The following is a 26,737-nucleotide window of genomic DNA, read 5'->3' on the forward strand; positions in this document are numbered from 1 at the left end:
GACCATTGTTGTGTTTGGATAGATAGACTTTCTTTTTTTTTTTAACACTTTATTTCATTGAATCTGATTTCTCCTGTCACTGTGTTCTTCAAATAGTATATGAAATCTAATACAAATTCCAGAGAAAAACCAATATTGCTCACCAAGTTGATTTTACAAAAATCATAATCATGAAAAAGAAACCGTTAGCAAGATAAAATATATTTCACCCGTTTCAAAATAATATATGTTTAAAAAAATTTACACATATTATTAAAAATATTAAATTTTATTTTTAAATTCAAAACCATTAAAAATCAATAAATATAATTATTTTATATTTAAAATCAATCATTATAAAATATATTTTTGTGATTTTTTTATATAAAACATACATTTTTGTGAAAGGGAGGAAAGTATAACGTTGTAAAGTATTTCCAATCAGATTTTACATTAAACTGTAATTATTCAACACTTTGGGCCGAGGCCGGCTCTGGGTCCCGGTGGGCTTGACTTAACCGGCCCGTAAACCTTTCTTTTTGGTTTGAAGCAGAAGAAAACATCTCCTCCCGTCTCCATCACTTCAACCATGGCTCTTCTTCAGAGACCAGCCCCTTATCTTCACTTCTATTTTCGCCTCATGGCTTCTCGTTCTCGTCTCTTCTCCCACTCTCTATGCCCTTCACTTCACCGTCACTCCTCGTCTCTTTCCTCTTCAACACCCAGGTTTCAGCTCCTGCCCTCTTTTACTTCTCCTTCTCCCAGTGAAACTAGGCCAGTAAATGAATAAGAGCATCACAAAAATTAGCTTCTGATTAAAAAAAATCATGACTTTTTGCGAACCCTGAAAGTTTTAAGCAATCGAAATTGAGAATTGCTGTTATATACTAAGGGAAGTCAATTTCTCCTTTCAGCTCTTCAAAAATGTTATTGCTAGTTTTGGATACTCTCATAGCGTTTTCTGAGTGTTATGTTTAGCTCTGTATGCCCAGAAAGTCTTAGACTTTCTTGGTTCTAATTGATTTTTAGTGTAAAGCAAAAACTTGGTTGTATAACCTGTCTTCAATGATTATATAAAGAGATTCTCCTTTGGTTTCAGGATAAAGTTCCAGTTAGCAAAGGTTTTGAGTCAGAGACTTGTAATTAGAAATGCGGTCTCACCAAGGTCCTTTATGTCATCGACCATGGACACTGATGCTCTCCATGAGAGCTCCACCTCTAAGGATTACAGTTCCGAGCACATTCAAGTAATCTCTGTTCTGATGATTTGTTCAGATGACCATCTATAGCTGTTGATATTCGTACTATGAATCTTCTAGTTTCACTTTATGTATATATCTGTGATGCATCTAGGTGTTGGAAGGCTTAGACCCTGTCAGGAAAAGACCTGGGATGTATATTGGTAGCACTGGATCTCGTGGTTTGCATCATCTGGTAATCCCATTTCCTTTTCTTTTCTTTCTTTCAACTCTCTTGGTCCTCAATGGCTCCTTTTAACCTTTCCACTACCCGTTGTTCTCTTAGGTTTATGAGATACTTGACAACGCAATTGACGAGGCACAAGCTGGTTTTGCTTCAAAGATTGACGTTGTTTTACATGCAGATGGTTCAGTCAGCATTTCTGATGATGGACGTGGGGTATGTGATCTGTTACACTTACTCCTTCTCGCGTATTTTTTTTTTCATATAGTTTTCTTTCATCAATATACTTTTCTTGCAGATACCTACGGACTTGCATCCCGCAACGAGAAAATCTTCACTGGAGACTGTCCTCACGGTATTGCTACTTCATTTTTTTTATTATCTTTGCCTTATATGACTTAAAATCGCTTTAAGGTTATACGTGTTAAGTGCTAACGGTTTGTTTTACTCTCGTGAGTTAGCTCAGTCTTCATTCACAGGGACATGAAATTTTAGGTGTTTATTAGTTATGTACTATCTTATACGTTTTGCTATGGATTGTTAGCTCTTTTCAGGCAGATGATTCTAGTTTTTCTTTATATTGTTTAGTGAATGGTCTATGATGTTGATCTTAATGTAAAATCACATGTGTTTATGGTTTGTCATCCTGATTTTTGATACTGCAATTAATCAATCATGCTTTTTATTTATGCAGGTCTTACACGCAGGGGGTAAGTTTGGTGGCAAGAGTAGCGGATACAGCGTGTCTGGTGGATTGCATGGTGTAGGTTTATCCGTTGTGAATGCTTTGTCAGAGGTTTGTTCTAACTGTTGTAGTACATTGTTTCCTATTTCTACTCTGCTATGTTGAGACTTCCCTCTGTGCCTTTTTTTTATTTGGTTTTAAAATATTTATGTAATGGTTATGCTAAGTTATCTCATCATATGAAAAAGTTCCTGGAATGGTTCCTTACTGAGTACTAGGTTTATCAATTTCAAATGCTTTCCGCTATACACAACTGCTATATATGGCTAGACATCAAGAGCCTATTAGGATAATATTCAAACAACTAATGAAGGAGCTCTTACTGTTCACAGGCATTGGAGGTTATTGTTCGCAGAGATGGGATGGAGTTTCAGCATAAGTATTCTCGTGGAAAGCCCATAACAACACTTACATGTCATGTCCTCCCACCAGAGTCAAGGGGCACTCAAGGGACATGCATCAGGTTTTGGCCTGACAAAGAAGGTTTTGCCTATTTTTCCGTACTAACCTATTTTACCCTTCCTAAGAGAGGATTTGATGTCTAACCTATCTATTCTGCTACATCTGATTTTTTCAGTATTCACAACCGCAATTCAATTTGACCATAACACTATTGCTGGAAGAATTAGGGAGCTTGCTTTTCTTAATCCGAAGGTATACATTTATGATTAGACAGCCTTGAATTGATAATCTCTTTTAATTTAAACGTCAATACTCAAATTGTTTAGTTCTCATTTGGCAGAAGCTAATGTTGTACTGTTCTTATTCCATAATCAAGTGGTTCTATATAAATAAATGCAGGTTACAATCTCTCTGAAAAAGGAGGATGATGATCCAGAAAGAGACCTGTATAGTGAATATTTTTATGCTGGAGGTTTAACTGAGTATGTTAGCTGGCTAAATACCGATAAGGTGAGTCTTGCACTCTGGATCCTTTGTCCTAATTAAATAAAGTGTCTCAAATATTTGCCTATCACTGATACTAGAATTTATATTGCGGCGAGTTACTTTAAAGTGGAAAGGGTTTTATGAAACAAAATCCAGTGGGAATGGTTCCAATACTTTTATTTTCCAGCTAACTTGATGGTAAGATATGTTGGCCACATTTAGCATGAGTATGACTTGTGTCAACTCAATCTATATGATAAATAGATATAATCTATTCATTTAGGTCTCATAGGTCATCCTGAAAAGGTTAACTAACAACTCTTTTGTTCAGAAACCGCTCCATGATGTGCTGGGTTTCCGGAAAGAGATAAATGGCACCACCGTTGACGTTGCACTTCAATGGTATACGACTTTCGCTTCTATTTACCTCTGCTTATATGATGAATAGATATAATCTGCTTGCGTTTACCTTAGAATCACATACTTGAACATTTAGGCTGACTGGCTTTATAGTTTGCTCTGTAAACTTCAGTTGATGTACTGTATGCAAAGTTGGTGACTTTATACGTTGCAGTTATTCTGGATGAGAATGCGTGTGTAATGGTATGATCTAACTGTATAGCCTCGTTATTGTACCAGGTGCTCAGATGCCTATTCAGACACGATGCTGGGATATGCGAATAGTATTCGCACTATTGATGGTGGGACACATATTGAAGGTGTGAAGGCTTCGTTAACAAGAACTCTAAATAGCCTCGCAAAAAAGTTAAAGGTTATCAAGGTGTGATATTAGTAACCAACTGCATTTTTTTCCATTCTTTATATGTCCACTCTTAGAGGTCTAGAGCGTCCCCTTTTATAGAGGTTACTTTTGCATTCATTTAGGCATATGTGTTGACCAGTTTTAGCCATGTATTTCTGAAATGGTTGCTTATTTATTGTCGTTTGATTATGTTTTCCAGGAGAAGGATATTAGCTTAAGTGGGGAACATGTTAGAGAGGGATTGACCTGCATTGTCTCAGTCAAGGTTCCTGATCCTGAGTTTGAAGGTCAAACAAAGGTATGACGATTTGTTCACCTCTTTTGGCAGTGATCTCTGGTCACCTGGCCATAACCTTTTTTGTATTCTGTTACTCGTATTAATATTTTCTTGTCGCCTATTCTCCCAAAGACGAGACTGGGGAATCCAGAGGTGAGGAAAATTGTTGACCAATCACTCCAGGAGTACCTCACGGAGTACTTGGAATTGCATCCTGATGTTCTTGAAAGCATTATTTCCAAATCCTTGAATGCGTACAAGGTATGGCTTTGATACCTACTCAGATTTATAATTCTGTGATTAAGTATATGTATACTTACTGCTTCTCCGCCTATTACAGAGCGCCTAGTTACTAATCTCAACGAAATGGACCATGAATTTTTCCCTAATGACTGTTTTTTTCTCAATAGGCTGCTCTGGCTGCCAAGAGGGCTAGGGAGTTGGTCAGATCAAAAAGCATTTTGAAGTCATCCTCACTTCCTGGGAAACTGGCAGATTGCTCATCTACAGATCCTGCAGAATCTGGTATGCATTAGCCAGCGTGGAAGTGCCCTTCCGTAGGAAATCAGAATATGAGTATATAAGACTATAAAAGAACTTCTAAATTGTCGAATCATTTGATTTTCTATGACTTTAAGTAAGAAGATAGGAAAAGAAACAAGAGGCTGTTGTCATATGCTAGTCATAGCTTTTAACACTTGTAAGCTATCAATATTGATCAATTACTTCCTTTTCTGTGCTACCAGAAATTTTTATAGTGGAAGGAGATTCGGCGGGTGGCAGCGCAAAACAGGGCCGTGACAGGCGTTTCCAGGTAAAAAATCATTCTGCTCATTGTGTCACTAGACAAGAATCAGTGAGGGGGGTAGACAAGAATAGTTAATTATCATCACATGTCTAAGTGGTAAAAAAAGATGCAAAGTTTAATGCTAATAAATTCTGGTTGGCTCTTTGAGTATGCAGATACTTGTGAGTATAAGAGTCCTCTCTTTACTCTCAAAAAGACTGGAACTGGGTCTCTGAGTAGTATTAACATTGTTTGATAGCACTAAGATTACAAACCAAACTATAGATGAGATATGTTGTTTGGGGATTTGAGTGTGTCATATACAAAATTGGAGAATCATTCACAGGTCAACATAGTGTCGTCATATGGGGTTTTGCTTCATCCTTTCTGCTTCTGTGCATAACAAACTGTTTTGAGTGTATGCAGGCGATTCTTCCTTTAAGAGGTAAAATTTTGAATATTGAGAGAAAGGATGAAGCAGCCATGTACAAGAACGAAGAAATTCAAAATCTAATTCTTGGTCTTGGTCTTGGAGTGAAGGTGATATATCCTCCTATTTGTTATTTTCTTTCTTTGTCGGCAATCTTGGCTAACGCAATGTGACATATAATCTATTTTCCAGGGAGAAGATTTCAACATGGAGAATTTGCGTTACCATAAGATTATCATATTAACAGATGCAGATGTTGACGGTGCTCATATCCGAACACTCCTGTTGACCTTTTTCTTCAGATATCAGGTATTAGTTTAGTAGGATAAAACATATATTAGAGTAAAATCTAGATTGCTGGTGAACTTAATGAAACTACTCTTCTATAGAGAGCCTTGTTTGACGCTGGTTGCATATACGTTGGTGTTCCACCTCTTTTCAAGGTAAGTTAGCAGTTATTGTTGTGCTTCACATTTACGGAAAGTTTTTTTTTTCCTAAAGCTAGTTTTCTCTTTGAAAACACAACCAACCAGGTTGAGAGGGGGAAACAGGCGCACTATTGCTATGACGAGGCAGCTCTTAAACAAGTTATCGCTTCGTTCCCTGGAAATGCATCCTACAACATTCAGAGGTTCAAAGGTAATCCCTGGTCTTGTGGCTTTTTCACATCATGAATCTGTTTGTAGTTCTGGGGGCTAGCTTTTATGGGTAACCAAATCTACTCATGCCTTAAAACTTGGAGGTGGCGCAACAGTATTATTATTCCAGCAGTAACATCCTTTGTTTTTGTGCATCTGCAGGTTTGGGTGAGATGATGCCTGAGCAGCTATGGGAAACAACAATGAATCCAGATACAAGGATACTGAAGCAACTAGTTGTTGATGACGCAGCAGAAACAAATGTGGTCTTTTCATCTCTCATGGGTGCTAGGGTAAGGCAACAATCTCAGATTGAGGGATGAGCTCCATTGTGTTCTGCAAAACCCATGATGTAAAACTCTGTTGTGCATCTGTTTCAGGTCGATGTCCGGAAAGAACTCATCAAAAGCGCTGCGACTAGAATGAACCTGGAGAATCTTGACATATAAACAACACAGCTACTGCGCCCTCAGTTATGGATACAAAAGAGAGAGCTTTGATAATGTTAGGAGACATCATGTTGTTTTGCGATTGAGCCATATAAATGATATTTCATTGATTCCGGAACATCATTTCTTAAACTTATTTAAATAGGCTTTAACTGGATTGCCTACTTTTGAAATGGAATATGATGTAGAATGACCAGTTTCATCGATTTCCATAAAAAATTTACTATTTAACTTGAATGGAATGAAATGATTATTCTATCAATTCTATTAAAAAACTAAATAAATTATAAAACAAAATATTACATAATAATTTTAATAAAACATAATTGAATGAAAATATTTCATTTTTTATTACATTATATTCATCTTTTATCTATTTCATTTATTCTTTCTTAAATTTACATTTTATAAAAACAGAAGCCTAAAATAAATACTCTCTTTATTTCAAAAAGATACATATTTTAAACTTTTCACATATATTAAAAAGACATATTAAGATTCGATTTTAAATGCATTATTTTTTGTGAATAACAATTTTCCACAACTTTTAACCAATATAAATTCAATAAACATCATTAACTTTTTTTTAAATTTACAAATTTTCATTAAATAATACATTTAATAAGTAAAAAAAAAAGTATCTTTTTGATCTTTCTGAAACGGAAGGAGTAGTATTTAAAAAGTTTCTTTTGAAATTAAATACTCGCCATCTGTTTAGATAAAATAAAAATCAAACTAAACTCTCGTTAGTCTAGCCACTTTTCATTATTTAGTTTTGGAAACTTCGTAAACACACAGAATCTATTGAATAACTCTCAACTTCATACAAAGAAAGAAGACTCCACTAATCAAATCCCTCTCATATTTAAGAACAAGAAGAATATCTTGACTATCCCTTATAACCACTACTCAAAATCATAATCTCAATGGATGGGAAGAGGTTGAAACTAAGGATTAGAAGAAAGATGAGAAGGTAACATATACTCTTCCTTGATTTATTTTTTGTGATTACTTGTGTCGATTTGAGGTTTGTGTGTTCCTTGAGCCTTGAGGTGTTTTACTAGTTGGCTTTTGTGAAGAATGTTTTTTTCTATTACACTGAAAAGAGCATTTTTTAAAAGAGCTGTCGGGTCAGAGCAATATCACGAGGGAAGACGAGTCCCGTTCAATTCATACACAAAGACTCCAAATTTGCCCACGTTCTTTATTTTAATACAACCAATCCCATCGCTTGCTTTTCACTTCCACCCTCTTATCTTTCTTTTTTGATTTATCATCAATCTTTCAGAATCTTCAAAAAAGTAACCTTTTTTTGTGAAATTCACAGAACCGGATTCGTCTTCTTCAATTCCTAAAGGTTTATTCTTTATCATCACCATCATCATCTTTACCTCGTTCTGCTCTTCAACTCTAGCTTTTGTGTGCTTGCCTCTCTCGTAAAATGTTAAGATCTGAAGTTTCATATCATTGTAATGATCGTCAACGAACTAGTAAAAAGTTGGATACTTTTTTAAGGGTTTTGGGTTTAGGACACGTGGGTCGTATTTGGTCGGAAGAACTTATCGAAAGATTCGATTTTTATATAGCTCTGCTTGAGTTTGTTTATTTGTTTCTGTTTCAGAATCATGCCTGAGAAGAACATCGTAGAGGAGGCCATCGGCGACTTGGTGGATAACTTCACGGAAGCAGTTCAGAAGAACAAACACGACACCGTCGCTTCTCGTTTCAACCGTTTGTTCGGTCGCGAGAAGCCAATTCACCACGTCTTGGGCGGTGGCAGATGTAAGAATTCAAATTATAAGTGATTGGTTTTGTGTGTGTTGTTGTTGTTGTTTGGTCTAATTGAGTTGATTATTCATTCAGCTGCTGATGTGTTGTTGTGGAGGAACAAGAAGATCTCTGCAAGTTTTCTAATGGGAGCTACTGCAATCTGGGTGCTTTTCGAGTGGATCAACTTACATTTCTTGTCTCTCGTTTGTTACGGTCTCTTGCTTGGTATGATCGCCCAATTCGTTTGGTGTAATGCCTCAGGGTTCCTAAACCGGTAAGTTCTTAAACCAGTTATTGTATCATTGGTTTCCTTTGTGATTGCAATCTAATGAGCAAAAAGTCTAAAAAAAAAACAGCTCACAGTCTAGAGTGCCTCGCCTTGTTCTCCCAAAAGACTTCTTTGCTGATGTGGGTGTGACCATTGGCACAGAGGTTAACCGCGGTTTGTTGTTTCTTCAGGACTTGTCTTGTAGAGGGAACTTGAAACAGTTCCTCATGGTGAGTAGTCTTTGCTTCCATTACATGTTCACATTTCATTGTTATTTTATATAACAAAGAGGAGAATCATTCGATAATTGCAGTCGATGTTCAAAAAATCTCTAGACGGTTGTTAAGCACTTTTTATTAGATTATTGATTAGGCGGACGTCTAGACCGATTTTTTAAACGACTAGATCGATTTTTAGAACATTAATTGCAGTGATGTGATTCCTTAGATAATGTTGATAGAATTTAATCAATCTGCATTTACACTATTTTCAGGCTGTGTTTGGACTATGGGTAGCCGCAATAATTGGGAGCTGTTGCAACTTCCTAACTGTTTTGTACATTGGTGAGTAGTTTAGTTCTTGCTAGTGACTCTTTTAAAAAGATTTGAGAGTTGGGTTTATAAATGAATGATGTTTTTTTTTGTGTGTGTGGTGTGAAGGGTTTGTGGGAGCTCACACAATGCCTTTATTGTATGAGAGATATGAAGACGAAGTGGATGGTTTTGTGGATTCTCTGCTGATGAAGTTTCATAGTCACTACAAGAAGATTGATTCTGGTTTCCTCAGTCGAATCCCTAGTGGAAAGTTTGGGTTCAAGAAGCATGACTAGATCAACTGTTATCTCTCTGTCTTGGATGTTTTGTGTATATGACTAAATGAACTTCTTGTCTTTCTTCCATAGTCATGTTAATGTTTTTTTTCTTCTCTTCTCTATGCATCGTTGAGACCATGAAAAAAAAAAAAATTGACCATCAAACAAGAAGATGAGATAACTACGGGCTGATCGGTAGTTGACGTAGGTGCTGTCCACAGTTCTATTTATTTCTATGGCACCAAATTCAGAGAAATTAAGTTTTAAATTTTTTTTTAAACCAAGTGTTTTGCATAGCCAAATATTCAAAGCAATTTTTTTAGTGCTTTTTCATAAAATTTTAAAGCAATAAAATTTAAAGCCACGGTAAAAAATAATTTTCTATAATAAAAATTACGATCATTATCAATCGGACCCTAGTAACGAATTGTACACGTGGCAGGTTCCTGAAGCTCCAAAGCTTGAATGTTTTAATAAAATAAATAAATAAATAAAATAAGTAAAATGAAAAAAAGGAAATGGAGAAAAAGGAGTAAAGAATCTCGATTGATATCCACGACGATCAAAGTGAGGTTAGGTTCCTCTTCTTCTCCTTTCTCTCTGCTCTCTCTCTCTCTCCCTCAACGATTGATCTCGGATTTGAGGTACTGATATTGTTAAAGCTTGTGACTTTTTTCATAAAGTTGAATTTGTTCTATGATATTTTATTTGATCCAGTTGTATTTGAAGACGGGATTGATTGAAAGTATTGGGATTGGTTAGGGGAAAACAGAGGATTTGAGTTTTCTTTTAAGTTTCACTTTGTACTTTTGTTTTTGATCGATAAAAAGTTTTGATTTTTGATATTATTTCTAGGGAAATCAGCTTGAGTGGTTGCAGTTTATGTCTTTGTAATGGTTTTACCTCTTACATAGACTCTTGTCTGTTTGGCAATAGAACTGTTAGATGTTTTTTTTCTGGGTTTAAGAAGGTTTTTGTCTAAGTTAGATTGTATAGAAAAGCTGCCTTTGGCCATGTGTAAATAGAACCTTATCTCTAATCATTGAGGTTAGTTCAAGATATATATTCTCTACTAATCGTTATAGTTTCGGAGTTATACCGTTTTAACTTCTTTTCCTATGTACAACCTCGAAGTACAATGTCTAATACTGCTTCTACCTGACAGGAACAAGCTTTGTTTTGCAAAAAAAAAAAAAAAAAAATTCAAGATATGTCAAGTGGAACAGTGAGAAGGGTCTCGCGTCAAGACATACAACTGGTAATTAGAGAAAAAAAATTAAGGGCTTTGTTTGCATGATGATGAACCACAATCTCAACTTTTGAAGTTGCATTACTTTCCTTCTCTTGACACATATTGAGGTTCATGTTGTCCTAGAGAATGTCATATAGATTGCATATCCAGAAGGTTTATGTTTGTTTTTTTTTTCCATAGCAATTCTAGTTCTTGTTTCTGCCAGCTATTGAGAAAAAGGCCTTTTCTTTTCTTTGCTGCCCTCTTCAATAATTTGGAAAGAACCTTTTATGCATTTGTAGAATTTGAGGCATATATCTTTCTTAATAATGCATTGAAGGAATATGTTTGGCAGTCACAGATAGCTAGAGAGCTTTTAACTAGAAATATGTAACACCCTCTAACATCCTAAAGCATCATACTTGATGATAAAGGCCGTAGTGAATCTATGGAAGAAAAAAAATAAAAATTGAATCTTATTTCTCCTCTCCTCTTCTAACTGTTCTGTCCAAACTTGAGCAATAAACTTATGCATGTTATCATATACCATTTCAGGTTCAAAACCTTATAGAACGATGCCTTCAACTTTACATGAATCAGAAAGAAGTTGTGGAAACTTTACTGGAACAGGCTAAAATCGAGCCTGGGTTCACAGAGTTAGGTAACCACAGCTGTTATCCACTTTTTTTTTCAAATCATATTTGCATCTGATTGTTTCATCCTTGCTCATTAATGGTACTAAATCATGAGATAAATGTAATTTAATGCTCATTAGTAATAAGGATGAGGATGATTTCAGTTATACCAATGTTTTCCCTCTGTGTTTTAACAGTTTGGCAGAAGCTTGAAGAAGAGAACCGCGAATTTTTCAACGCGTACTATCTGAGGCTCATGGTGAAACACCAGATCATGGAATTCAACAAGCTACTTGAGCAGCAGGTTCGCCATATGCAGCAGATGCATCCAACTGGACTTACCTCCATCCAGAACACAAATGGTTCTCACATCCAATCAAGTAAGTTTTTGGATATTCATGTCTATTTTAGATAGCTAATCTAATGCAACTGACGTGGATTCTCTGTTAACAGTGAACCAGAAACAGTTGGGATATGCCTCTGAACACACTGATCATCAATCATTGAAGCCTAATGCACATCATCCCATGCCATCGAGTCTGTCTAACGCATACCTCAACGGCTCTTCAACGCTCAACACAAACGTGTCCCCTTCTGTGAACATGTCGACCCACGCTAGGAGAGTTGACACTTGTCCGAATATGCTCTCATCACAGACTACCACAAACATGCCCCCTATGATGCAAGGGATGAATGGAGGAGGAGGAGGAGGGATGATCAAGTCCGAGACTGCCTTTACAAACCCTCCTTCGTTCATGTATGGTGGCGAACGGAACAACGCCTTGGAAGGACATTCCACAGGTAGAGAAACTCCGATCCCATCTTTCAGTAACGAGTCCAACAACAACCAGCCCATTGGTGATACGCTTCTTGATGCAGAAGCTTCTACTTTTGGGTTCTTAGGATCAATTCCTAGGAACTTCAGCCTCTCTGACTTGACTGCTGATTTTTCACAGAGCTCAGGTCCATCTCTATCTAATATACTCCTTTTGTCTCTAATTATATGCATATATAGAACCAAGTAGTTATTCATTATATGCTTCATTGTTTGTAACCATAAGCTTTTTGTGTTGATTGCAGAGATTCTGGAGAGCTATGATAAATCACCATTCCTTGCGCCAGATGCTGAAAATTTCCTGGACTCCTGCGACAGGGGAGAATATCAAGGTGAGAACTTTGAGACTTTGTTTTAAGAAGAATGAAGATTAAAGCATCTGTTTTATATTTTTTTCTTTTTCTCTAATCATGTGTTTATTGCAGGAGACAACAAGAGATTGGATACCATATCTGAAGGTTTCAGTTACGACAACCTCGGGAGCGAGTAGTTAGGTAACAGGTAAGAACAATCATTTGCCTTTAATAATCTCAGATTGTGTTTTTGAATGTACAGAGATCTGACGTCATTATCATCTTTTGTTTTGTGAAAAGCTATGCAGGTTTTTGCTTTCATCACTTATAACATAGGAAACGTTTGTGTACAAAAAGATTCAGGCTTTTGATTTTTTTTTTTTTTTGGCTTGCAAGGGGGGGTGGGGGTGTATAAAAAGGGATTTTATTTTCATTTCACATTATTAGTTTAGTTTGAAGTTTGGTAGTAGTAATAAGTGTTGAGAAGATCGTATGTAATTCTCAGTGTGTGTGTTTTTTTCTTGTGTGTTTAGTTTTGTCACTTGTTACTTGTTACTTGTTACAATTGTTTAATAGTACTTGAAATTTGGTGGAAGCTAAATGTACTGTCTTGTGATGTTCATCTATAGAATGTGTGGTTCACGTCTTTATCACATTAAAGAGAGTGTGTTGCGGAATGTCGACTAATACCAACACTATAATGGTTGGTGTGAAGTTATAAAATGAAAAAAAGGATTATAAAATGAAGGTGGTGGTAGTGAGGTAGTGACTCATCACTTTCAACAGACGAGAGATAATGCTTTAAGTTAAGGTTGTGTGGTAAGCTAGTGACAAACGCAAACCAAAAGTCAGTAACCGAAAGCCTTTATAGATAATATCATAAATACTCTTTCCAATTTTTAACGGACTAAAAATAATAGATTATCTATAAATGTTAAAATGATAAATTCATTACTTAATATAATTTAATTATTTGTATACAATTTATTTTTATAAAAAATTGTTATATTGTTAAACTAAAATATAAATTTTAAAATTTAAAATATGAATGGTTAAACTTTAATGAAAAAAAAAAATTAACAAAAATTAATAAAGTAAGATTTAGTTTTTATTAATACGTGTGTAAATTCTAAAACATATCTTTTAGATCGAGTAACAAAATGCATAAAAGGTTAAAAATCTGCATTTACGGAAATAAGATTTAATTTTAGCCATAACGGGCGGACCCCACCAGATGACTCAAACCACAAACACACAGAGACACAAACTCTCTCTCTCTCTCTCTCTCTCTTTCTCTCTGTAGGAAGATAATTGTCTTAATCTCCAATCTCCAATCTCCATGAAGCTTACTGCTTCTGGGTAAGTAAGTCTCTTTGCATCTTTTACAACTTGTGGATCTCAAAGTCTGATCTTTTCTCTTTGTTTCATGTAGGTGATCTTTAATTATCTGAAAGTTAAGGTTTTTGTCTCTTTGTCTCGATGGATACTCTCTTGAGAACACCCAACAAGCTCGAGTTTTTCATCCCTCAGTTTCATGGGTTTGAGAGATTAAGTCCAAATCCTTCACGGGTCAAGCTTGGTGTGAAGAAAAGAACAATCAGAATCGGTAGTACTAGTACTAGTAGTAGTAGCAGTGCTCTTTTGGATCTTGTTCCTGAAACCAAGAAGGAGAATCTTGACTTCGACCTTCCCTTATACGACACTTCCCTGAACAAAGTTGTTGATCTAGCTATCGTTGGCGGCGGCCCCGCTGGTTTAGCCGTGGCTCAGCAAGTCTCCGAAGCTGGACTCTCTGTCTGCTCCATCGATCCTTCCCCCAAACTCATTTGGCCTAACAACTACGGAGTTTGGGTTGACGAGTTCGAAGCCATGGACTTGGTAGACTGCCTCGACACCACCTGGTCCGGCGCCGTCGTCTACATCAACGACGGCTCCGAAAAGGACCTGTCCCGGCCTTACGGGAGAGTCAACCGTAAACAGCTCAAATCCAAGATGCTTCAGAAGTGCATCACCAACGGTGTTAGATTCCATCAGGCTAAAGTCACTGACGTGGTTCACGAGGAGGTTAACTCCACTGTGGTTTGCAGTGACGGTGTGAAGATTCAGGCTTCTGTTGTTCTCGACGCTACTGGGTTTTCAAGATGCTTGGTGCAGTATGATAAACCGTACAACCCGGGTTATCAAGTAGCTTATGGTATCGTTGCTGAGGTCGATGGTCACCCGTTTGATGTGGACAAGATGGTGTTTATGGACTGGAGAGATAAGCATCTTGACGCGTACCCTGAGGTTAAAGAACGGAACAGCAAGATCCCTACGTTCTTGTACGCGATGCCGTTTTCTTCAAACAGAATCTTTCTCGAGGAGACGTCTCTTGTGGCTAGGCCGGGTCTGAAGATGGAAGATATCCAAGAGAGGATGGTTGCGAGGCTGAAACATTTGGGGATCAACGTGAAGCGGATTGAGGAAGACGAGCGTTGTGTGATCCCTATGGGAGGTCCTTTACCGATCTTGCCTCAAAGAGTTGTTGGCATTGGCGGTACAGCGGGGATGGTTCATCCTTCGACTGGTTACATGGTTGCTAGGACTCTTGCAGCTGCTCCGATAGTTGCAAACGCTATAGTGAGGTACCTTGGTGGTGGTAACAACAACGGCTTGAGAGGAGATGAGCTCTCGGCTGAGGTGTGGAGAGACTTGTGGCCTATTGAGAGGCGGAGACAGAGGGAGTTCTTCTGTTTTGGGATGGATATTTTGCTGAAGCTTGATTTGGATGCTACTAGGAGGTTCTTTGATGCGTTCTTTGACCTGGAACCGCGTTACTGGCATGGTTTCTTGTCGTCGAGGCTGTTTCTCCCGGACCTGGTGTTCTTCGGGCTGTCGCTCTTCTCGCATGCTTCTAATACCTCGAGGTTGGAGATCATGACTAAGGGAACTGTTCCTCTTGCTAAGATGATCAACAATTTGGTTAAAGATAGAGACTAAGGACTGCAACTGCATCCTCTTGGATAATTGTGTGTATAATCATCATAACATGATTTCTTGTGAGGATATAAGAATCTTTTAGTAGTTATTATTCTTCTTGCATCAAAGTTAAAATACTTTTCAAGTGTTGTTGCATTGAGTGTTTCACAAACTCTTTTGAAAACCGAAACAAGAGGTACAAAAAGCAAATACAAAGCAAATCTTTCAAACTCCTTTCGCTGGTTTGAAAAGCTTATATTTCATCATCCTCGAATGGGTCTCTTTCTGGATAATCACCAACCTGCAAGCCAATACAAAGTTCATATCAGAATTGGCTTAGGCATTTATTGGTGCAGCCACCTAACTACTCTAGCGTGATAAAGTGCATCCTAGTGCCAAATATACTAAGGCCTATAAGGCATTAACTAGTCTCTAGCTAACCAATTTGGGACACCAGACTCTTACTACTAACATCATGAAAACAAAAAACCTGCATTGCCATATCTTTCTAACAAATAGCAATATCATAGAAACCATCATGTCTAAGAAACACTAAACCAGTTCAATTCTATCAAGTGTAATAGACTAATAGGTCATGTCACTCTGATTCTACGACCTTGTAGACAGACAATGATATTACCTTTACTTTGTCTGGCCGGACCACACCACCATGAAGCTGAGGGCATTCAAATAATCTTGTTCCTTTCACCCTGCATACATAAAGCCAGTATGAAGCATGACAACCGAGCTTAGACATATTGTACGTTTGCTAACAAAATCATGACGTTGATCACAAGCTTATGCAAGACTAAGAACCTCAAAGAGGTTTTAATGTCACAGAAACATGAGCTGCAAGTGGAGTCAAAGTTCCAGAACAAGAAGAGACTTCTACTTCACATTGTAAAGGAGTTTAAAGAATTCACATACATGCCATCGTGTTTGCCAAGGGGTTCATCGTACTGGATCCCAACCCAATAGCCAGGACCCAACGACTCTGCTCGTCCAACGTACTTAACCACTCCTCTTTTCTCCCCGGGCACAACTTGGCATCTATCTCCCACCTTCACATTTTGATTAGAAGCAGACCGCACAGAGAGATCAGGTCTCACAAAATATCAAAAACAGTAGCTCATTATTATCACTGCCTCTTCAGTTTAAAGTAAGGAAGAGAGAGAGATCTGACTCACCTTGATATTTGCACAGAGATCTTCCATGAAGTCCTCCTTCGTCTGTTGAAAGGAGGAATCATAAGAACCTTTTTGTGTTCTTAATTTTCTTAATCTAACCCCCCCCCCCCAAATAGTTTATAGCTTCTTTTCATACCTTAACGTCAGAAGCAGCAGGCTTCTGAGCCACTATTTTTTCTTTGAATTTCCTATAACTGTCTGCAACACAATAAAATTTCATCAGAGGAGCTCCAGAATATTCACTTGATGAACAAACAAAGTCACAAACTTACCAGTTCGTTTAGCATAGTCCTCTTCTGAGATAGTATACTTCTCAACCAATGAAGTATCTTCAAGCCACCCTCCAGTTGTGACCGAGGAAGGGTCAAGATCTACTATGTGTAACCGAAACCTTTTCAAAAGCAGCATAAAAAAAGAACAATAAGTCATCACATTTCATTACAGTGAACAGAGGCTTTAAGTTACCCATCAAAAGGGGAGTAGAAACCGAGTGGTCTCGTATCATCACTGAGGACTGCAACCTTGGAGCCACTCTCATCATAAAGCTCTAAAGCCATAGCGTTAACAGATGTCCCGCATTTCTTCCATAGCTTTTCCTTCACAGCTTCCACATTCATCTTCAGACAACATTATAAAAAAAAAAAACTTGACTTTGAGAGACATCAAGCAACACGTGTAAGAAACAGTGTGTCTGAAAAAGAGAGACTCACTTGCGGAGAGAAACGAACATCGGCAGCGAAGCTCTTGAGGTTGGAGTGAGTTACGTGGAGAAGTACAGAGTCATCTCCTTCCATCTGTAACCGCGAAGTCGCCATCTTTCTTTGCTTTGCTTTCCTAGTTGATTGCTGCTGCTCCTCCTCTTCAACGATTCCAATTATAGGAAATAAAAAAAAACACTCAAATGAATATCACCAACAACAACAAAAATAAGAACACCGAAATAGAATTTAGTTTTGACACAATAGAGAGAACCCAAAATAGAATTATGATTCAATCAAAACAGGAAAAATGAGAAAATGGATAAAATCAGAGGTCGAGCCATAAACGTCGTTGCATCAGTCAAATTTTAATAAACGGGAAATTAAGTAAACTGAAGCAGAAGCTAAGGGAGAAAGAGAGAGAGAGATGACCTGGATCGGATTTGAGATCAGTGAAGACGCGCTCGCTTTAGCAGCCGCGGAATTGAAGGCGGTTCTAGCTTTGGAGACCAAGGACGGCGGCGGCTGATTATTTTAACACGATCACAATGAAATCAGTAGGAACAGACCTTTTGCTCGGCCTCTGCTGCGGTTTCGCCGCTGACTCTTTCAAATGTCGGAGCCGAAGCCTCTCGAGCAAGAGCGTGGTGGAATCTAGAGGAAGGTTTGTAGAGGGAGAAGTGGGATGAAGTTCTGGAGAAGGTGAAGAGGGAGGAAGAGGAATCACAAGAGACGTCTCTTCTGAGATTTATTGTTATTTTTTTTTTTTTTTTTAATGCTAATAATCTAAGAGACGCTGTTAGAAGCCTCCGATAATCCTGTTCTAAGCCTTTTGATCCTTAACCACGTTTACATCCTTTAGATCTTAGCCTAACACTTATTCAGATCACGCCACGTGTTCATTCCACGTAAAATATCATGTACTCTCCCGCAGGTTAGTATTAAGCCTTTTGATCCTTAACCAAAACACTCGCTCGAGTTAGAAAAGATCCGTGAGGAGAGAGTTGCCGGCGATGGCAGAAGACTTTTCAGTGGTGGTCTTAGCTTCCGATCTAGGCGTCGACGCTCGACCTTTCTTAACGAGAACCGATGAAGTCGACGAGCAAGAGAACTGGCACGACTGTCCTCAATACCTCGGTGACGAAGACTTCTCCGATCTCGATCTCCTCCACTTCTTCACCCTCCAAGGCTCCGATAAGTCCCGTAACCGAATCTTCCGCGTCGTCGGAAAGTACTTTCCCGGTAAAAAAAGCTGCTAACTTTGATTATTGTTAACCGTGTTTAAGTATTGGTTTAGTGTGGTTTAGTAAACCGGGAACAATCACAGTATGTAAATGAACTTTGTACTCGGTTATTGAATTAATCAATGAGAAAAGTTAGTTACAAGTTTGTTAGATCATCGTCTTCGAGCCTCGCTAACATTCTGTTTCATTACATAACTACTCATCTTTTTAAGGTCTTAAGTGATTTTTTTTTTTTGTGTGTGTGAAACGCCAGCTCGTGTGGTGAGTGCAGAGAGGCTGAAGAAGTATATCTTCCAGAAGATTAGCAACGAGTGTCCAGAGGGACCTTTCTGCTTGGTTTACATGCATAGCACGGTCCAAAAGGACGAGAACTCGCCGGGGATTACCATCTTGAGATGGATCTACGAGGATCTTCCTTCGGAGATCAAAGAGAGACTCCAAGTTGTTTACTTTGTACACCCTGGTCTTCGTTCGAGACTTGTCATTGCCACTCTCGGTCGCCTTCTTCTAACTGGAGGGTAAAGCTTTTTGTTTGAGCCTGAAAGTTAAAAGCTTTCATCATCTAAACAACACTTATAAGACTCTGATAACTTTTATTTGTGGGCTAACTGTTTTTTTATCTAACGTTGCAGATTGTACTGGAAGATTAAGTATGTGAGCAGGTTGCAGTATCTGTGGGAGGAGATAAAGAAAGGGGAGGTTGAAGTTCCCGACTTTGTGAACAACCATGACAATGTGCTTGAGCATAGACCGTTGACGGACTATGGAATCGAACCGGATCCTTTTCACTTAACCGAGGTTCAGTCTTCTTCGTTCTCACTCAACCAGTACGAGAACAGATGGGTCTCATAGTATATTTTCTCTCTCTTTTGTAATGCCAGGACCTCTATGTTTTATGTTTCTTGTATAGAGTATATTTCAGTGTCTTATAAGACTCTTCGGTGTCAACCTTGTTTTGATTGAGTTTGGACCGAACAAGTACCAAATCACATATCACATATGTAACTAATTACTGTAATTAATAAGTTCAGAAACAAACTCTTGTATGAATTATGAAGATAGGTACATGTACAAAACCTATTCGGAACTATAAAGCTGGTCTGTTCAGATGATTGCCCAGAATCTCTTTCTGCAAAACAGAACGGTTTCTGTCTTCTTGAATTTGTTTTCCAGCTGATGAGTCTCCACTTCCCAGAGGTACTTAGGAGCCAAGTCTCGGATCCTTGAGATTATAGGTTCCTCGTCCCTTATAATGATGAATCCCTGCCAGCCCCAAAACCAACGCTTCACTCAGGTCACGTATATTATTACAAAGACTATATGATAGGAGACCAAAAGGATTTTAATTCAAAAGTAGTGGCACCATCAGTGGAAGAGAGTACCTGAGGGCGAATCATCCGGTCCATCTCAAGCATGATATCCTCTACCAAACAACCATCTCCACGGCTTTGGTAATGAGAGATGACATGATTGGCGTGCAACAAATCATACGTCAGCGGATATGTTGAGAACGGCTCACACCTAAGACATTTTTTGGTATGTTGAAGCTTGGCATGGACTGAAAACAAAACAAAACCAACCAGAGGTTTCTGAACATGCTTACCAATCATGGAAAGCACCAGTTAAGCCCCTCTCAAAAACTCCAGACAAAGTTTCATTCATGGTAGCAGGTACTACGTTCATTACCCAAACAGGGGACGAGTTCATGGCCGAAGCAAATCCACCAATAAATGCATTCATGTCCATCACATTCCGCACTTCACTCTCATTGACATTCATAAACCGCCAGTACTGTTTAACTTGTTCTCTCCAGAAGACTGTGTCTGATGCATACTCATCTTCACTGATGCCTGATAAATATTTTGCTTATAAGTAGTTAGCGAATCTAAGACAGAACATAATGCCCACCTCTAAAATGAACTGAGAAGAAGAAATGTACCTATGTTTCTTAGAGTTTCTGGATATGTGGAAAGACGTTCAGCTAAAGAAGAGGGTCTCTTCTCTGTATGTCCACTAATCTGCACACAATCTCTAAGAGGAACTTGCCAGGACGGTTTCAAAGCATCTTCCACATCACATAAGCTTATAGCCTTTAGCTCTGCCTTTTTCTTAAGGCACTCCACGTTCTCTTCTTTAATCCATATAGCAGTTTGTACCTTCCGGGAAACAAGCTTCCAGCACATTGAGTTAGTTAGACTAACCAACTTATCCCAAATCATTGGATACTCTTTATCATTCCTATAAGCTGGTGGCGACGTATACACAAAGTATCCATTGGGTCTAAGAAGCCTATGAACTTCTTTAAGTAAGATCCCATCTGCAAAATCAAGTTAAAAAAAAAACATTACCATTACTATGACCAAACCAAGACAAACCAACACAAGACAAAATCTATAACTCCAAACATATACCGTTTGCATGCCAATCAACACGGCATCTCGAACAATGAACCATCTCAAAAGAAGCTGAGGGATACGGCAGTTGTTTGGTGGCAACAGCAGAGATCATTGCACCGCCGATGCCTCTCTCCAATGCAAACTGAATCTGATTCTCATGAGCATCATTAGGAGCAAAGGACATTGTCTGTATACCTAAAGGAAGAAGGTAAGCCGCAAAGCTCGCAACTCCACATCCAACATCAAGAACTTGTACCACTCCAGCTGAACTCAAGTCACCTGTTTCATTAGTCACCATACCTCCCAACCTAATGTCACACAAAAAAAAAATCAGTAGAAAATAAATAGTCCTCCAAATTTGTTTTAATTTTTTTATCAAAACTATTGTCTACAGCCCTCAAAATCTCAGGACCAGCCCTGCACACACCTATGAAAAATAAAGCAAATAAGTGAAACCTTTGTATGTATTCTGAAGCACCATGTTTGAAATGCGTACCACCACCAGGGAACCACCAGAACTCTCCATGTTCCTGTACCCAGCTTTGTCCACCGTTAACTTGAGCAAGATGTGTATGATTCACATTACTTCTCCATACAAAGTCTCTACTGGTTGGCCATTTTAAAGGTATCTTGTAATCTTTTGGTGGAGGCACCAAGCAGAAGAGACGCTGCTCGAGCGGCGGGCAGTGTCTCTCGAGTTCTTCTCTTCTAGAGACGTTCAAGCTCAGCTGGTGAACGTAAGTGACGTTGTGACAAGGGAGATACTCGTTGAACTTTAAGGGACACACATTCATCCCAGTTTCGGGTATGACTAGTGGTGAGACTCGGTGAGTAAGGTTGATTTTGTTTTGGAATTTGAAGAGAGCTGCAAAATCAAGATCGAGTGTTTTTTAGTTCTTGAAAACCTAAACAAGATTCAAATCAAGAAGATTACACAAGAATCCAACCGCATGCAGAGAGAGTTTTGAACAGAGGGAAGACGGACCAGATTGTGAGAGGTAGATGGGTTCGTTGTTGCCGAAGAGAGAGCCAGCGTAGAATGATCCAACCGTTAGAAAGAGAGCCACTAGTATCGTCTTCCCCGATCTCGTTGCACCGAACACGTTGTAACCTCTCATTGTATATCTCTCGCTCTTTCTTTCTTTCTTTCTGCTTCGGTCTCTACTGGTTCGTTGTTCTTCGTCTTCCTCGAGATTCGCTTATACTTTACTTTCGAAATCAACAATTTAAGTAAGCAGAGCTTAGACTCTTGAGAGTTGTCACGTTCTCGCTTATTAAACCGTAAACGTGTCACATACGTTCTGGCTTAGTAAATTGTAAACGTGTCAAATTCAAAGCTTTTTTCTTTATTTTGTAACCGGTTTGCAACACATCACAATGTTATAGACACAAAGACTTTCAATTAATTTATATTTTTGTATTAATTAGGATGATTCGGAGATTTATGTAATCTGTAAATTTTTTTATCATTCATTCACTAATTCGGATAATCACAGAATATTTTGTTGACCAAGTCAGTAAGAAATATAGTACTACACTTTAAAACTTTTTTTTTACCAATTTTTATATTGGAATTTGGAAATGTATTTCATTGTCATTAATGAGACGAACCCACCAATCTTCTTTTTTTTGTACACAAGACGAACCCACTAATCACGTTGAATAACTACGTGCTACACCTATATGATGTCCGTAATCATCTCCAACCAAACAAAAATATAGTACGACGTTAATGGAAATAGATGGTGAAAATTATAACATTTTTGCAATCCTCTTCCAGTCTTCCTCATCTCGTCCCGTAAACATATTAGTAGTTCTTTTGAGCGGATGAACATTATATATATAAATTATTTTATATATTATATATGTTTATATATTATGAAACAATAAATATAAATTAAATAATTAAAAGTCAGTAACTATTAAATATATAATTAAATTGGTGCGAACATATAAATCATTTTTTTAATCTAAACAATAATTTGTTTTATTTGATAGGATATATAATTAAATTTAAATGATATTAACGTATATAATATATTTTTAATATTAATGTCTATTAAATAATATTTTCTACTTAATGGTTTTTTAGACCATTGGTATCTTTTAAAGCAAAAACTTTAAATTAGTGATAACAAAACTTTTATTGTAGGATTAATAGTTTTAGTAATTTATATATATTTTAAATTAATTTATCAATGTTTGTTCAAAGCTTTTATCAGAAAGAAATTAGAAGTAAATTTCAAAATTAAAATATTTCAGAATATTTTTTTTAACGCTGATTTATTATGGCATTACAATGATGAAAAAGATTACATAGACGATTTGACAACCAACAATACTACCTGCCTTATGAGGATCTACACCTAACTGCATCAACTGAGCCGTCTTATGAAGATCCATGTTTGACTGGATTTACTTGCACCATATAAATATTTCTGAATATTATATGGTATATATTTAATTTAAAACGATATATACATATATCTTCTAATCTTAATGATTAGTTAAATTAGACTTTTTATTTATATGATTTTGTAATCATTTGTATTTTGTCATAACAAAAATTTTAAATCATGGATCACAAAATTTGAATGTGAGACTTTTAACAGTTTTAATAATTTATAGTCATTTTTAAAAATTCAAAATATAACATATAGAGAAAAATCTACTCCATCTGTTCCCGAAAGTAAGATTTTCTAAAGTGTTCACGCTTATTAAGAATTCAATAAATGTTTATAATTTAATTTTTCTTTTACTTTATTATACATTTTCCAATAACTTTTCACCAGTGAAATTTAATCTATTCAAATATTTTTCATATAATGTTTCTTAAAAGTATAAAAAAATACCTTAAACATATAGAAAATCTATCTTTGTGGAACAAGTAAAAAATCTAAAACATCTTACTTTCGGGAATGGAGGGAGTAATTTTTAGAAGATAAACTAATTTTTTATCAAATCTTTATTATTCAAAGTTATTAATTGTATTATATACTTCAGCCACTTTAAGAAATTCAGTAATTTTTATTTAAAGAAATAATAAAGAATATTATTAATAATGAATTTATTATTAGTTTAATAAAAAAAACTTATTATATAATTAGATGTACCAATCTATTTCTCTAGTGATTTTAAAAATCATGCTAATGCTAATAACGACACGTATTTACAAAAAGAAGTCGTAATGGTTCTCGGTTAATATATAGAAGATTGTATATATGTCTGATAATTTTGGTGTGTATATGATTAACAGGCATGGTAACAAAGACTCTTGGAGATATATGTCAAACAGACTAAGATTGTGTGGAGATTGGAATCCCAAGATGCAATGACACATGGAAAATGCCAACTTGTTTCAGCTGATATAGTAGCTGTATTGGCTAAAAAGGCCTCCATCAACCTCCCTACTCTTGACCTTCTTCATATATTCCTGCAATATATCATGTTATCTTTATTTTATTAACAAAGAAAAAAATTGATGAATCTCCATGCATGATCTATAATGTATTTTTATAATGACTAAGATTAGCTTTTACTGTGTTACACCAGACATGGTCCAACCTCAACATGATGGTTTTTTCAAAATGTCGACATATAGAGAAAAGTAGCAGCACATTGACATGTTCTTCTTTTTTACATGTACTAATAAAATAATTCTAGTAATTTAGCAAGAAATTGGAAGAATAATACAAGAAAACGAATCTTATGATAAAAGCAGCAATCAAAGAACATGCCTTTCAGAATCTGACAGATTAATAAACCGCTGTTTTCCCTTTCCAACAATTTAGTGGAGTATATAAAAAGTTATTAGAATAGCCTAGTGGTAACACTAAATTGAACTGGATCTCAAGGCACCTGGATTCGAGTCCTCTGGTATTTCGGAGACCGCCCGTGACAAAAAAAAAAAAAAAAAAAAAAAAAAAAAAGTTATTAAACACTTCCAGTGCCTAGTCACATGGTCTATGCTCTCTACTAATGGTATAAAATGGACGGACTAACTAAAAACACTTGTTTCTAAATGCGACAGTAATCTAAAAATGCTGCAAACTCTGCAAGTTCATCTTAAAAGAAATGGTTTAGATCTATACAGTTTTAAAATAGATTCTCCCATAATTTTATTCCAGATTCTATTATTTTCATTGCTGAGTTAGAATATGATTTTGAAATAAGTAACGTAAAACAAAAGAGATTAACAAGTGGAATAATCAGTCTAATCTCTCACTAAACTTTATTCGGTTCTTCCAATCTCAGGCAAACTTAACAAAACGATACTCATAACCCTCATATTAGGGCAAAAAGAGCTTCATTTAACAAAAAAATGCAAAATAAACTAATTAATTAAGAGATCATCGCTGGAGATCCATCATTCTCGAGAACTCAGCGAAGCACACGAATCCGTTACCGTCATCGTCAACGGCCGCTATCATGCGCTCGCACTCCTCTAACGTGCACCGCTCGTCACCAATGGCCGAGAAAACTCGGAGAAGCTCCTCGGCCGAGATCTTACCGTCGCGATCCGCGTCGAAGAACTCGAACGTCTCCTTCAGCTCGTCCGAGCAGCCGCGAGACTTATTATCATCCTCCGAGGAGACGACGACGCAGCGGCTGGCGAGCTCTTCCAGGCGAATCGTACCGTCTCCGTCGCAGTCCACCTCCTTGAGCATGACGTCGATCTCCTCCTCCGTCGGAGGATCGGGACCGAGGCGCGTGAGGAACGACTCCAGGTCGTGCCTCGAGACGGCTCCGTCGTTGTCTCTGTCGATCAGCTTGAACGCCTGGAGGATCTCGACGTACGAGTAGGGAGAATGAACGGCTGAGACCTCCGGGAGTATGCTGGTGGGAGTGACGGAGCCTCCGGTGACGGCGGAGGAGTGATTATTACACTCGTCCGCGGCGCCGGAGGAGAAAGACGAAGCGGATCCGGAGGAAGCGGTGGATTTAGAGACCGTTGCACGGTCTTTGGATCTGAACAAACGTTTTGGATTCAGTTTTGCGAATTTCATTGCGGGAAATAAAAAGATTTATTTTTTTTGATGGAGAAATTATATAAAGTTTTTTAAAAGTGGAGAAGAAAGGAGAGGACAGTGGCGAGGTTAAATGGGAGAGTGAAGTGTGTTGAGTTACCCATTGGGAGTTTCCTGGAAGTTTCCTGGTGATGATCTTTTTTATCGTGTTTCACAGTTCATTTCTTTTTAAATTTTTTTATTTTATTTAATGTAACTGTACTTGCATTATAACTGAAAAGTCTAATAAAAAGGCGAGTTTCTTTGAATAAGTGCGACTTTTTTATTTGTTGCCTTTAGCTGCTTGTGTGTGTTTGTAGGATTTTTTGGATAAAAATCTGCAGTTGAATATGTATATATTAAAGTTGCATGAGATTAATAATCCTTAATCATACTGAAGTAATACAATCATATACTGATGATATACATATGCTTTGTTTAGAGATTTTTTTTTGTGATGAAACTGTTCTGCTCTTTACTATATACGTTCAAAAGATAAACTGTTGAACACTTGAGCTATTATCACGTAAATATTTTTGTTTATACTTGACAAAAAAAGTTGTTAAAACAAAAACGTATTTTTTTAAGTCTTTATTTCGAAACCAAGAATGTTTCAAAACCGTAATTCAAAAGCTTGCTGGGAATTTTAAATTGGATACTGGAAATAAATTATGCAGCTATAAATAGGATAAATGCAACTTTTTTTTTTTGACGTCTAAATGCAACTTTCTACAAGTTGATGAATGAATGGAAAAAATATTCTGAGATTGGGGTTTTAGTTAGAGTAAATATCGGTAAAGATAAGATAAGAACAAAGATTATCTACCTAACCTAACAAACAAAAAAGACTAAACTTCAATGTCGATCTCTTTTTTTTTTTTTTTTGAACATTTTCAATGTCGATCTTGACAGGTTTGGAAAAGCAGACAAAAGTTTAGGGACATTCTTAATTGTAGTTTGAAGTTTGTCGTGTGTCGACGGAATTTTGTTTGTTTGTTCAATGGTATTTTTAAGAAATAGCTCTCTG

The 26,737-nt window shown here is 37.1% G+C and overlaps 8 protein-coding genes across 14 annotated transcripts; 5 read left to right on the plus strand and 3 right to left on the minus strand.

Annotated features, from left to right (window-relative positions):
- Positions 1–556: 556 nt before the first annotated feature.
- On the plus strand, positions 557–6,584 carry LOC106296101 (DNA gyrase subunit B, chloroplastic). The gene is made up of 21 exons (XM_013732158.1): positions 557–705; positions 1,079–1,226; positions 1,333–1,413; positions 1,504–1,617; positions 1,700–1,756; positions 2,096–2,197; positions 2,479–2,629; positions 2,724–2,800; positions 2,948–3,058; positions 3,366–3,436; positions 3,674–3,815; positions 3,997–4,095; positions 4,207–4,335; positions 4,485–4,599; positions 4,821–4,888; positions 5,288–5,401; positions 5,484–5,600; positions 5,681–5,734; positions 5,825–5,930; positions 6,092–6,222; positions 6,310–6,584. The coding sequence occupies exons 1-21, from the start codon at positions 569–571 to the stop codon at positions 6,376–6,378; spliced, it is 2,193 nt and encodes a 730-aa protein (XP_013587612.1). The 5' UTR covers positions 557–568; the 3' UTR covers positions 6,379–6,584.
- A 958-nt stretch (positions 6,585–7,542) lies between these two features.
- On the plus strand, positions 7,543–9,342 carry LOC106292837 (reticulon-like protein B8). 3 transcript variants are annotated; one of them, XM_013728495.1, is made up of 6 exons: positions 7,543–7,735; positions 8,000–8,160; positions 8,242–8,422; positions 8,505–8,646; positions 8,910–8,979; positions 9,076–9,342. In XM_013728495.1, the coding sequence occupies exons 2-6, from the start codon at positions 8,004–8,006 to the stop codon at positions 9,243–9,245; spliced, it is 720 nt and encodes a 239-aa protein (XP_013583949.1). In that variant the 5' UTR covers positions 7,543–7,735; positions 8,000–8,003; the 3' UTR covers positions 9,246–9,342. The 3 variants fall into 3 exon arrangements, with proteins under 3 accessions (XP_013583949.1, XP_013583950.1, XP_013583951.1); XM_013728496.1 differs by lacking the exon at positions 7,543–7,735 and adding an exon at positions 7,744–7,847; XM_013728497.1 differs by lacking the exon at positions 7,543–7,735 and adding an exon at positions 7,800–7,821.
- A 422-nt stretch (positions 9,343–9,764) lies between these two features.
- Positions 9,765–12,867, plus strand: LOC106343857. 4 transcript variants are annotated; one of them, XM_013783192.1, is made up of 9 exons: positions 9,765–9,871; positions 10,393–10,485; positions 11,014–11,119; positions 11,291–11,473; positions 11,547–11,894; positions 11,973–12,056; positions 12,174–12,260; positions 12,354–12,429; positions 12,522–12,867. In XM_013783192.1, the coding sequence occupies exons 2-8, from the start codon at positions 10,438–10,440 to the stop codon at positions 12,416–12,418; spliced, it is 921 nt and encodes a 306-aa protein (XP_013638646.1). In that variant the 5' UTR covers positions 9,765–9,871; positions 10,393–10,437; the 3' UTR covers positions 12,419–12,429; positions 12,522–12,867. The 4 variants fall into 4 exon arrangements, with proteins under 4 accessions (XP_013638646.1, XP_013638643.1, XP_013638645.1 ...); XM_013783189.1 differs by having other exon boundaries at positions 11,547–12,056; XM_013783191.1 differs by having other exon boundaries at positions 11,547–12,056; positions 12,530–12,867.
- A 598-nt stretch (positions 12,868–13,465) lies between these two features.
- Positions 13,466–15,335, plus strand: LOC106295141 (lycopene beta cyclase, chloroplastic). 2 transcript variants are annotated; one of them, XM_013730946.1, is made up of 2 exons: positions 13,466–13,580; positions 13,654–15,335. In XM_013730946.1, exon 2 carries the CDS (start codon positions 13,701–13,703, stop codon positions 15,198–15,200), a length of 1,500 nt encoding a protein of 499 aa, XP_013586400.1. In that variant the 5' UTR covers positions 13,466–13,580; positions 13,654–13,700; the 3' UTR covers positions 15,201–15,335. The 2 variants fall into 2 exon arrangements, with proteins under 2 accessions (XP_013586400.1, XP_013586401.1); XM_013730947.1 differs by having other exon boundaries at positions 13,469–13,584.
- Positions 15,303–17,827, minus strand: LOC106295142 (tubulin-folding cofactor B). Its single transcript, XM_013730949.1, has 9 exons — positions 17,497–17,827; positions 17,077–17,225; positions 16,832–16,983; positions 16,639–16,757; positions 16,503–16,564; positions 16,367–16,408; positions 16,107–16,240; positions 15,820–15,889; positions 15,303–15,480 (listed from the first exon to the last, which is right to left on the minus strand). Exons 2-9 carry the CDS (start codon positions 17,179–17,181, stop codon positions 15,433–15,435), a joined length of 732 nt encoding a protein of 243 aa, XP_013586403.1. The 5' UTR covers positions 17,182–17,225; positions 17,497–17,827; the 3' UTR covers positions 15,303–15,432.
- Positions 17,828–18,027: 200 nt separating this feature from the next.
- LOC106343961 (ganglioside-induced differentiation-associated protein 2) lies at positions 18,028–19,398 on the plus strand. The gene is made up of 3 exons (XM_013783327.1): positions 18,028–18,306; positions 18,562–18,826; positions 18,941–19,398. The coding sequence occupies exons 1-3, from the start codon at positions 18,078–18,080 to the stop codon at positions 19,158–19,160; spliced, it is 714 nt and encodes a 237-aa protein (XP_013638781.1). The 5' UTR covers positions 18,028–18,077; the 3' UTR covers positions 19,161–19,398.
- A 9-nt stretch (positions 19,399–19,407) lies between these two features.
- On the minus strand, positions 19,408–21,886 carry LOC106343960 (probable methyltransferase PMT6). The gene is made up of 7 exons (XM_013783325.1): positions 21,690–21,886; positions 21,161–21,569; positions 20,720–21,012; positions 20,248–20,625; positions 19,912–20,158; positions 19,691–19,829; positions 19,408–19,571 (listed from the first exon to the last, which is right to left on the minus strand). The coding sequence occupies exons 1-7, from the start codon at positions 21,820–21,822 to the stop codon at positions 19,413–19,415; spliced, it is 1,758 nt and encodes a 585-aa protein (XP_013638779.1). The 5' UTR covers positions 21,823–21,886; the 3' UTR covers positions 19,408–19,412.
- Positions 21,887–24,820: 2,934 nt separating this feature from the next.
- LOC106292802 (probable calcium-binding protein CML36) lies at positions 24,821–25,840 on the minus strand. The gene has a single exon (XM_013728458.1). It carries the CDS (start codon positions 25,708–25,710, stop codon positions 25,054–25,056), a length of 657 nt encoding a protein of 218 aa, XP_013583912.1. The 5' UTR covers positions 25,711–25,840; the 3' UTR covers positions 24,821–25,053.
- Positions 25,841–26,737: the final 897 nt, after the last annotated feature.

The sequence above is a fragment of the Brassica oleracea genome, chromosome C5 (genome assembly GCF_000695525.1).
Source record: "Brassica oleracea var. oleracea cultivar TO1000 chromosome C5, BOL, whole genome shotgun sequence".
NCBI lineage: Eukaryota > Viridiplantae > Streptophyta > Magnoliopsida > Brassicales > Brassicaceae > Brassica > Brassica oleracea.